Raw genomic sequence first — 12,229 nt, 5'->3', positions numbered from 1 at the left:
ACGTGGAGACCGCGCATAACCGCGTGCACTGTTGCGAATGAGTGCGGTGTTCGCAGTTAGCTAGCATTTGTTATTTTCCGTATCTCCTCATTGTATTATTTGCTGTGCCTTTGCTAACCTCGTATTCTGTTCTGATCTGCCTTGTGTCTCGTCTGGCGATCGCACCTCTCGCGATCGCGTTCCTATTTCATATCTGCTGTTGTGTGTATGCGGTTGCGGGGTGGCGACTGGATTGGCGCACACACATACAACCTGTCCCTTTGCTCATTCTCATTCGCAATCGCCTCTCTTGCGATTGCGTTCTGCGTTTCGTACAATTCCTGTCTGGCATTTGTGGAGGTACAGAGGATTGGTTCCTCTGCACTCCCCAGCGCCATCTGCCGACAGGAATTTTCCCTCTACGGGTGCGTAGCACCTTTTGCTGGGTTCCTGCAAATTATACGCTTGTGGAGGATTTCCGCCGTGTCAGCGCACGCGTTGTGCGCTGATCACGGGGAAAGTTCCACAATCGTTACACTTTATCACTACTTATCACAACAAAATAATCTATATCTTATTTTTTCACCACGAATTAGGCTTTCTTTGGGTGGTACATTTTGCTAACCATTATTTTATTCTAACAGGAAAAATAATTCATTATTTCTGTTTTCGGCCATTATAGGTTTAAAATAATCCTCGCTACCTTAATTAAAACTCACGTACTTTATTTTCCAATTTGTCCCGGTTATTACACAGTTTAAATTGTGTCCCTATCACAATGTATGGCGCCAATATTTTATTTGGAAATAAAGGTGCATTTTTTTTTCCAGTTTTGCGTCAATCACTATTTACAAGCCCATATTTTGTAAAAAAAAAAAAAAAATAACAGTAATATACCCTCTTGACATATATATTAAAAAAGTTCCGTCCCTAATGTAACTATTAATATTTTTTTTTTAATTTAAAAAAAATGAAAAAAAAAATCACAGGTGGGTAACTATGGGAGGTAAGGGGTTAATTTTAAATATGTGTAGGTTTTTTATTAAAACAAATATATGTAGGTGTAATTTTACTATTTGGCCACAAGATGTCCTGGGGGATTGCTTTCTGTTGCGTACAATTAATATGCTAAACAAGAAGTAATGCATGGACTTGTTAATTCTGACATCACAATGACTCAGGCATCTCATTTATGGCGGCGTTCATTTACACAGGGACTTAGATCAATGATGGGCAACTGCCTTCCCGTTCATTGTTCCCCGGGCTAACGGGTAGTGGCGAGTACACGCGCAGGAGCGCACGCATGTGCGAGATGCGTATATCTACGCCATTGAAGCTAAGATGAAGTCTCCGGGGGCGTAGATATACTGTACTTAAAACTTTAACTGGTTAAACCTCCTTTTGAATTTCAGAAGCGTTTTCATAGCTTGCAGCAAACAAATAGAAAAGTCATTTTCAGAAACCTCAAAATACAAAATGGCTGATTTAGCTCTGACAAACATTGCGTCATTTTTAATGAGTGTCTGCCTTAAAGATATTTAGACTTTGCTAATAGCTGGTAGCCTTTCTTGAGTGGTTTAGGCTATTTAGACGATTTAGTATAATGACACAGAAGGCGATTGCTGCGTTCAGATTATAATGGGATGGTATTTTCTGAGAGTCGTCTTTATTCGTCACTGCGGATCAGTGATCAGAAGTATCTGTGTATATATGTATTTATATACAATAGATGAATTCCTGGAAAGCATGTGACAAGCAGCGACAAGATCCCCTAATTACCCTGACGGAATTCATCCCCCTTGGAATGCAGTGTAAAAGCGTTCAGTCAGTATCAGTCACTGAAACTGTTGTTATACCAGCGGAATCCCACTCCTTAATCCCTTATTATCTTTCACTTAAGGCTATCCACCCTCCTGCTTCCCATCAGCCTTCTGTTAAATAGATCTAGAGGCATGGAGGGAAGAAGGGGGTGGAGGAGGTCATGCAATTGCAATTCATCCCCCCTCAGTACATAACATCTAGAGTTACAGATTGCCAAGCAAGCTCATGGTGAACCAGAACTCCCAGGAGAGGGTCTGAGAGAGACCAGAAAGCCTCCTTACTTACATGAGATGAAAATCAGAAGTTTGTTTTCTTAAAACAGAAGATATTTGTGATTATTCAGGTTGGAGTGAGAACTGAGGTGTCCCACAGTGCAGCACAGACTTATCTTCCAGTGATAGGGCAGCAAACACCCCCCATAGCCTTGTCTTCCAGTGATAGACCATCAAACGCCTACCATTGATGTGGTCCAGTGATAGGCTAGCAACACCTACCATGCAATCAGGGTTGTAGAGTCTGAGTTGAGGAGTCAGAGTCTGAGTAATGTTCGGGTTCCTGGAGTCAGAGTCAAAATGCTCCTGATAAATTTAAACTGTAAAAAAAAAAACATTCTCTATTTCTCAGATAATAGTAATAACTAACTTATATATTCAGTAATAGCAGTGCTTAGTTACATCGGATCCGAGATGAAAAACTAACTATAACAAGTAACTTGTCTATATATCTAAAGTTTAGATAGTTTGCACAGCGAATCTAGCTGCAAACAGCTTCAATAGTTTATGATTATTTATTCCTGTGATACAATGAGGGCAGCCATGTTCTGTTTGTCACAGGCTGAGGGCTGGAGATGCCATCAGCTTGCCTGTGTGTAAATTCAGTCCCCTCTCCTCCTCCCTCCTCCCCTCTGCTTCTGAAATCTCTGGCTAGTAAGCTCCTCCTCCTCCTGCCCAGACTGAGCTCCCATAAGCCCTTGCTACAGGGCTCTAAGAGTGCCAAGGCACAAAAGGAGCTATGGGCGAGGATTGTTTAGTTTATAGGGAATTAGAGTATTAAAACAAAAAAAAAAGTATTTGGCTTGAGGAATGCCCTATAAACAATATGAAAGGAACACAATTATGCAATGAGTAAAAGTTTATCTCGGATCCACTTTAACAAAAATGAAATAAACTACCGTATTTGGCGCCGTATAAGACGCACTTTTTCTCCCCCAAAAATGGGGAGAAAAAGTCCCTGCGTCTTATACGGCAAAGGCAGGGAATCCCCAAATTGCAAACGCCCGCCGATCCGAACCGCCGACCCGCCGCCATGTTGGGGATTCCCTGCCTGTGTGTGCCCGCAGCGTTAGACTACCCCGTGCCTCAGCTTTTGTCCTCTAATTACCTCCTGCCCCCCGTGTGCGACTCCTCCGGTCCCCCCTCGTGTCTCCGATATCCCAGCGTGTCTCCGATATCCCTATTGTATGTATTTCCCCCCTCAGTGTCTGCAGCATCAGCGGCTTACCAGATCCATGCCGCCGCGAGAACTGCAGACACCCGGCATCTCCATACGCTTCCTCTATTGTGCGCTTGTACTCATGACGTCATCAGTACAAGCGCACAATAGAGGAAGCGTATGGAGATGCCGGTGTCTGCAGTTCTCGCGGCGGCATGGATCTGGTAAGCCGCTGATGCTGCAGACACTGAGGGGGGGAAATACATACAATAGGGATATCGGAGACATGCTGGGATATCGGAGGCACGCAGGGGGGACCGGGGGAGTCGCACACGGGGGGCAGGAGGTAATTAGAGGACAAAAGCTGAGGCACGTGTGGGTGGGGACAGGACACAGGAGGACACATGGGGAGAAGGGGCACACATTAGGACACATGGGGCACACAGCAGGACACATGGGGCACACAGCAGGACACATGGGGCACACAGCAGGACACATGGGGGCAGACAGCAGGACACATGGGGCACACAGCAGGACACATGGGGCACACAGCAGGACAGATGTAGGACAGATGGGGCACACAGGAGTACCATTTGGGGGATAACATGTACAAGACGCTCCTGGAACATGGACGCCCCAGGTTTAGTATATATATATTTTTTCCCCTGGTTTTTGCCCTCTAAACCTGGGTGCGTCTTATATTCCGGAGCGTCTTATACGGCGCGAAATACGGTAATAAAAAAAAACAAGTTCTTTGTGCTGCTGCAGTAAAGCAGTCACCATAAGTCAGATATACATATCTGATTGTAACTGTATATCTCATGTGTACACAGAAATCTTTATATATACAGTATACTGTATACTCGCATATAAGCCAACTCGTATATAAACCGAAGTACCCACTTTTCTCTCAGAAACCAGGGAAAAATGATTGACTCGTGGATAAGCCTCCGCCCCACCATAGCCACTTCCACAGATGTGCCCCTAGTCATCCCCTTTCCCCATAGCCTGATGTGCCCCAAGGATAATACAGCTGTGTCTCAAGACAGCACTAGATGGCATCATAGATATGAGACACAGCGATTGCCACACAGGAAGAATCGCTGATCATTGCACCGCTGACAAGTTGCTTGCACGCTCCACTCCACAAGTCAGGGGACACAGGTAGTCTGGAGCAGCACACTCTGCACACCATGTTGCAGGGGATGGGGGCAACTGACACAGCAAGGAGCCAGCTGGCAAGAGCTGCATCAATAGTGCATGATCCTTACACTCGTCTGCCATTAACAAAACCTGCTCCACCATCTTTTCTGTTCCACTGACTCGCATATAAGCCGAAGTGGTAACTCAGCACATTTTTCATGCTTAAAGAGTAACTGTTAGCCCCCAAACTGAAATTTAAATCTGTACAGCAATGTTTTATTTAGTATTAAAGTGATCAAAAAAGCCAATGCGTTCTGCAAAAATCAGTATAATTTTGCTACTATGTAGCCTTTTGCCCACGCTAACGACGCAAAGCCGCATATCAGATACTGATGACATGCCTATGTTTGCCCTCTCCCCCTCTCTCCCCCAGGACTAGGTGCCGATCTATTTGCACCACAAACAGCTGACCGCTCTGACACGGAGACAGAGCGGCAGCACTTCCAGCCGGAGCACCGCAGAGCAGCCGCCGCCGTGCATCTCTCACATGTGATTCTCTCACATGTGACTCGGCGGCGGCTGCTCTGCGGTGCTCCGGCTGGAAGTGCTGCCGCTCTGTCTCCGTGTCAGAGCGGTCAGCTGTTTGTGGTGCAAATAGATCGGCACCTAGTCCTGGGGGAGAGAGGGGGAGAGGGCAAACATAGGCATGTCATCAGTATCTGATATGCGGCTTTGCGTCGTTAGCGTGGGCAAAAGGCTACATAGTAGCAAAATTATACTGATTTTTGCAGAACGCATTGGCTTTTTTGATCACTTTAATACTAAATAAAACATTGCTGTACAGATTTAAATTTCACTTTGGGGGCTAACAGTTACTCTTTAAACGCGAGTATATAAGGTAACAAATAACTTCTCTGGTCAATGAAATGCAAAAAATTCTGTGTTGATGCAGGTAATCACTGCATTTGCTCATGAAATTTATCCACTTTGGGGTGACTACAAATTACTGTATTTTTCAGAACATAACATGCACTTCCACAAAACTGGGGGGGAATTGGTGCGCCTTATATTCTGAATTTACAGTAAAAGAGGTGCAGATTACGTAGGGAAGACAAAAAATATCATCACATGTATGGGCACCTCAAGCTGTTTATTGTGAAATAGGATTTCTAAATTCTTCCGTTTTTATCTAGCCGTACCTGCATGGAAATGTTTAGGGCCCATTTCCACTACTGCAGAAACCGTAGCATTTCCCTGGAAGAGATCAGCAAGGGGAAACTCCGCCTATTCTGAAAATAATATTATTATCCGAATCGCAGGCCATGGCGATTCGGTCTGCATGCTGCGTCTAACCACAGTACGCACCCAAATCCCTATAACTGTATATGGCTACAGGGATGCAGGTGCATAGTCGCATCAAATCAAGTGCCGACGTGTGTCTTGCGAGCCCCTTTAGGCCTGGAACCCACTAGAGCATGTTTGTCGGCGTTTAGGGATCACTTTAAAATCTCTATCAACTTCCCTAAACGCTCTGCCAATGGGACTGATTCCACAGTAGCGATTGCGATTAGGGCAGTCGCAGAACTGCAGCATTTTGGGAGTGTTTGCGCTCCAATGTAAAGTATTGAAGCACTGGCAAATCGCTCATGAATTGCTAGACATAGCGCTTTGCGTGGGACTTTGAATTACTGCAAACTGTAAAGATAATAATAATTTGAAACGACTGATCAGAATTTAAATCGCTAATTGCAAATCGCAATCGCTGGCAAAAAACTTACATTTTCTTTTTTTAGTCGCTACCAAAATCGCCAGCAAACGCTCACAATATTTCTTACAACTTTCTTTCTAATAGCTAATTCATTCTTTCTAAACGCTCATTTAAAACGACAGCGATTGCCATTTGCGACTTGTAGTGGGTTCCTAGCCCTATTGCATACACCTTGTGGTTATCTGTTCTGAACTAGTTGGACAGATAGCTGCTGCCTTCCTACTGCTGGTGAATTATGGGCTGCGGGGGTCACGGGCTGAGGAAGTTTCCGGGTCACACTTCCTGTTGAAAGCTCCCGGTATGAGGGGCCAGTGTGGGGAGGTTGTAGATTTAAACACCAGGGGTTTTCGCTTTCTCATTTTCATGATGCCTCCCATCTTTAGTCATGTAAAGATTAAATATCTTTTATCATTGGGTTTGTTATGGAAGAGAAGACTTGTAATTATTTTCTGTTCTAGAAAAGCTATGCAGAGCTTCACCTTGGTTTTAGTCATAGATCCTCACGTCATCCTCTGCAACCTCCAGTCGTCTTCTTACTCCCCTCTCCTCCCAAACAGTCTGAGGCCACACCTCTGTCCTAGAGACTTAAAGGATACCCGAAGTGACATGTGTCATGAGCTAGACATGTGTATGTATAGTGCCTAGCACACAAATAACTATGCTATGTTCCGTTTATTCTTTCTCTGCCTGAAAGAGTTAAATATCAGGTATGTAAGTGGCTGACTCAGTCCTGACTCAGACAGAAAGTGACTACAGTGTGACCCTCACTGATAAGAAATTCCCCTTTTTACCTCTATTGTTCTCAGAAGCCATTTTCTGCTAGGAAAGTGTTTTATAGTTGGAATTTCTTATCAGTCAGGGTCACACACTAGTCACTTCCTGTCTGAGTCAGGACTGAGTCAGCCACTTACATACCTGATATTTAACTCTTTCAGGCAGAGAAAGAAAAAAAGGAGCACAGCATAGTTATTAGTGTGCTAGGCACTGTACATACACATGTCTATCTCATCATGTCACATGTCACTTCGGGTATCCTTTAAGGAGTCCATACATCAGACAATGTATGGGCAGATCGACCAAGACACCGATCTCTCTGATCAAATCTGATTGGAGAGAGATCTTTTGCCTGCCCATACACCGCAGGGAGATTCAGGAATCGGCCTTGTGACGCTGCATCCGCCGGCCTGAAGCTGCCCCTAATATTAAATGTGCATGCCCAGTGCACTATACTTTACCTGTCTGCTTCTGCCGCAATCCGCATACACACGCCCCCATGTGGTTGCCCGCGTATACATGGGCACGTGTGTGACGTCACACATTACTCCGGCAACCACGTAATGCGAGCGCCAGAGCCAGTAGCAGACATGGGCAGGTCAAGTATAGTGCACCAGGGGAGGGGGGACCCGCAGGGAAAGGGTCACATTTAACATTAGAGGGGGCAGCACTCGTCGCCCTTCCCAATATCGCCCGCCACTACATGATAAGCCACATACATCCGTAATGTGAGTGGCTCCGATACCTACACGGGTGGGACTTAGCACTCTCCACTCTCCTTAGTTTTAGCAGCGAGTAGGCCCGCTCTGATCTGCACTACAAGTGAAAGTAGCCTGTACTGCACTTAAACAACTGTTATCAGACATCAACTCACCTGCAACCAGCCTGAAGAGAGCAGCCAATCATGGGTTTCACACTGACATATGGCACATGCTCCGCCCACAGTTTACTATATCCAGAGTCAGCATCACGTAGTAGCCAAAAACATGCTTGCTATAGCAGAAGTTTTATTATATCCGGGTTTACTTTACCCAGCAGTGCTCCCTTAGACTCATACTGGAGATTGGCTGGGGCGTACGTATTAGTATGCCGTCGGTGAGTTGGGCGCCGGGCGAGCCGAATGACACCGCAGTGGCGTTAAATACTATTCCTTCTCCAAGTCATTGTAATTCGGAGGGAGGTGTAATTAGGGGTCCGGCAATTACCGGAGCCCCGAATTATCCTTACACGCCCCATGCAGCATTACATTGCTTCTATGGGGCGCCTAGTTTTGTCTCTGAACGCCGTGCACCAAAACCACGTGCTTTGTGGCTGGGACCTGGAGAGGTAGTTTACTATACCTGAAAATTTACTATTTGTGGCGAGATTATACTATATTCAAATTTTTTGAGGTTTCACTGTATATCTATCAAGACTAGTGTGTTTAGTTCTGAGATTAAAGAAAATCTTGAGAATCCCCCATGAGCAGATGAACTAGTCCAGATCCTGCCAGGCCCTTGCCTACTTGAGCACATCGGGAAACAGAAGTGCCCTTACAATGCACGGCGCTTCCATTTCGATGCGATTTTCAGCAATGCGATTCCATTCATCATAAAAAATGGAAATCACAATGCATTCACCTATTTTCCTAACCTGACCACCCCCAGAGTCCAACTAAAAGCCTTTAGGGCCTTTTTCCACTACCCTGCGATTTGCGATTTAATTCCAATCGCAAAACGCAAGGTATGTTAAACTAATGGAAACTGCAGCAGCAATTTCCATTAGTGCGATCCGATTGCGAAGCGATTTTGGTCCAAACGCAATTGTCGTCCTGCTGCGTTTTGGATGCGATTGAGCTATATTATACTGATTATAGTAGCTCAATCGCATGGTGGAAATTGAAACGCAATCGCAATCACGATTGCATTTCATAGTGGAAAAGAGCCCTTAGAGCTTTCTGTCATGCTGCCCCTACCCTGTGGAATGGCTTGCCAAACTTAGGGCCATCTCACACGGGCAGCTGATAAGCGGTGAATTCACCCCGTCAGCTGCTTCCCTTCACCGGCTCTGTAGAGGTTGCCCCCCCCCCCAACGTAGTGAGATCGGTCGCACTCAGGCTCGACATGTCACATTGCGCAGTAACGCCACCGTGCGTCAGCGCTTGTCACGTGTGGTGTTAAAACCGCTGCAATTCAGCTGCATTTAAATTGCACCCGAATAGCACTGGCGGGAAGCAGACGGGCGGCTGAACTGCTCGGCAAACGTGCAGTTCATCCGCCCGTCTGAAAAGGGGTCTAACTCTAGACAGCTCCAACCCCAGACACGTTTACATCAAAGCTGAAAGCCACCTGTTTGGTCTGACATTTATGATCACATAACCTTTTCCCCGGTACACATCGCTATGTACTGATCTGAGACAAGCTTTTATTGCCAGTATAATTGCTGTGTGCTCCCTGTTTACCTAATATGCATTTCTAAGGATCCTGAAATATGAATTGCCTTGTGTGAAGCCGATATATGTCATATGAGTTTTTGTTAGGCTGGGTTCACAGTGGGACATTGTGATGCGACAGTAAAGTCGCAATGCAACATTGTAACGCAACAAAAAAGTGGTAATGCAGATTAATGCTACGTTACCGTTGCATACAGTAGGTACAGTAGAGCAGTGTTTCTCAACATTTTATTGGTATGTACCCCTTTTAAAACCCTGTACTCACCAAGTACCCACTAGCATATTAAACATTATCATAAGTACCCCTTGACAAATATATATTAAATCGTAGTACATGATAAGTGGTTCTATTGCTTTTAATTAGCTAAAACACTAATTTAGTGTTGTTTAAATAAGATTTATAATTTTCTAAAACTCTAAATTTGTTATTCTTGGTTAAGTATATCAAGCCCTAGTACCCCCTGCAACCATCAGAAGTACCCCCTGGGGTACGCGTACCACACGTTGAGAACCTAGGCAGTAGAGCATACAGGCAATAAAAAGCATGTTTTCCTGTATCCGGTAATGTGTGCGTTACCATAACGCTACCCGTTACAATGCAACTGTTAACGTCGCGCTCTGAACACCGCATACACTTCTCTTTGCAGTGCAGTAAGCTGCGGTATAAGACTTTATAACGCAGCTCCACAACGCCCCACTGTGAACCTAGCCTGAAAGAGGAACTCTTAAAATTTAAAAACACATAGAAATAAGAAGTACGGTACATTTCTCCCAGAGTAAAATGAGCCATAAATCACTTTTCTCCTATGTTGCTGTCACTTACAGTAAGTAGTAGAAATCTGACAGATTTGGACTAGCCCATCATTTCATGGGGGATTCTCAGGGTTTTCTTTCTTTTTAAAAACACTTAGTGAATGGCAGTTGCTCCGTCCAACTGCCAAAATAGAGTGCAGCGAGCAGGGAGGCTGGCCAGCATCTTTGTATAAATCCTTTTCAGGGAATGTCTTTATAAAGAATAAAGGCCATGCTGAGAATCCCCCATGAAGAGATGGACGAACCCAGTGGTTACCAAACTTTTTATGGTGAAGGCACCCTTGACGGCTTTGAAATTTTTTCAAGGCACCCCTCGGCAATAACAACTACCAAAATGCCGTTATGACCCTTATCAGGCGACGACCCACTCCAAGTAGCTAGTGATGCTTATTAGGCACCATGATTCCTCTCATGTTCAACTTCACGCATGGCTGCAGGGACTAAAGTTAACTAGCAGGTAATGCAGCCACATTGTATATCAATGTGCGGTTTGCTTTACCTGACGGTATTGCATAAAGGATGGGGAGGCATGCCGAGGCACCCAGTTTGAGGACCCCTGGACTAACCCAAAACCTGTCGGTAATGTCAGATTTCTACTACTTACTGTAAGTGACAGCAGCATGGGAGAAAAGTCATGTATGGCTCATTTTACTCTGCAATGTACTTTTTAATTGTATGTGTTTTAAATTTTAAGATTTTCGCATTGCTCTTAAAGGAAACCGTAATTACTACATATGGTCAATAACTTGCTAATAATTCCAAGTTGATATAAAATTGTGTGCAGATTTAATTCACATTTGGGCAACCTGGAGATTCCAAGTTGCGTGAATTTACATAAAATTTGCATCTGATGGCCCATCCCTTGTTGTTTCCCTTTAAATAATATAGGTTGTGGATTGATATTTAAGGCATTTGCAGTAGATTTATTTCGTTAATGTTCTAGAGTTGATTTTTAAAGTGGAACTTTAAATTGAATTTCATCCCAATCTGTAGCCAATATCCCCCTTTCCCAAGTCATTACCTTTTCTCAAATAGATCATCAGGGGTGTTTTTATGGCCTATATTGTAGTGAAACCCCTCCCACAGTATGATGTCATGACCATGGTCCTGACAGTGTCTGTGAACCTCGTTGCATTGTATAAAGGCTTTTCCAGCTGCCAAACCAGCATAGAACTCTCAGAGACAAACATTCCGTACAGATCACCTGACAGGACTTAAGATGTTGCCACCTGTGACGGATTTTGGAATGTAAATCAGGGAGAGGAAAGATTTTACAATGAGGAAATACTGACTAAATCTATAAATTAATATTGTAATAAAAATAAGTTATATTATTCATTATGTTATTTTCACCACAGCTCCTCTTTAAATTGTTCCTTTTTCTCCTTTTGTTGTTGTTGTAGCAAGTTGCAATGGCCTACCCAGTGAGCAACCAGCCTCAGATGGTGCAGCTCATGACCACATCAAGCCCAGGCAAATGGACTTCTGAGTGGACGGACTGTTTTGAGGACATTGGAATCTGTGAGTATTAATAGTACTTACTGCAGAAACTCTGAACACGTACTAACCTCTTCTGATTGTTCCCAGGCATAGCTAGTACTACAATAAAGTGACATTTAAGTGTACCTGAGGTGACATAATTAGATAGACATGAGTATGTACAGTCCTAACCATACAAATAACTAGGCTGTGTTCCTTTTTTCTGCCTGAAAGCGTTAGGGCCCGTTCCCACTATAGCGTTGCGGAATCGCCGGCGAATCACCGCAGGCAAATCGCATGCGGGTGCGATTCCGCATGCGTTTTTTGCCGCGATTTCGCATGCGATTTCGCATAGGTATGGCTGTATGCGAATTTAACCATGTCACTGCCTGTGTAAATTAACATTAATACCTATGCGAAATCGCGGCAAAAAACGCATGGGGAAAACGCATGCGATTTCCCTATTAAATACATTGCGTGCGATTCGCCTGCATTCCACACGCAGGCGAATTCTGAGGACCCTACCCTGCAGATTTTTTCTGCACAGAAAAAAGTGCGGGGAAACGCACAAGTGGAAACAGTCCCATCCA

General features: G+C 44.5%; 1 protein-coding gene across 2 annotated transcripts in view; it reads left to right on the top strand.

Moving 5' to 3' along the window:
• Positions 1 to 12,229, top strand: part of LOC137521782 (cornifelin homolog) — a 54,667-nt gene that overhangs the window by 18,441 nt on the left and 23,997 nt on the right. For both annotated transcript variants that reach the window (XM_068241509.1, XM_068241510.1), the window contains exon 2: positions 11,564 to 11,681. In XM_068241509.1, coding sequence (XP_068097610.1) covers positions 11,564 to 11,681 — 118 coding nt within the window. The remainder of the gene's footprint in view (positions 1 to 11,563; positions 11,682 to 12,229) is intronic.

The sequence above is a fragment of the Hyperolius riggenbachi genome, chromosome 6 (assembly GCF_040937935.1).
Source record: "Hyperolius riggenbachi isolate aHypRig1 chromosome 6, aHypRig1.pri, whole genome shotgun sequence".
Taxonomy (NCBI): domain Eukaryota; kingdom Metazoa; phylum Chordata; class Amphibia; order Anura; family Hyperoliidae; genus Hyperolius; species Hyperolius riggenbachi.
The sequence above is the reverse complement of the archived record's forward strand: the minus strand, read 5'-3'. Positions and strand labels throughout refer to the sequence as shown.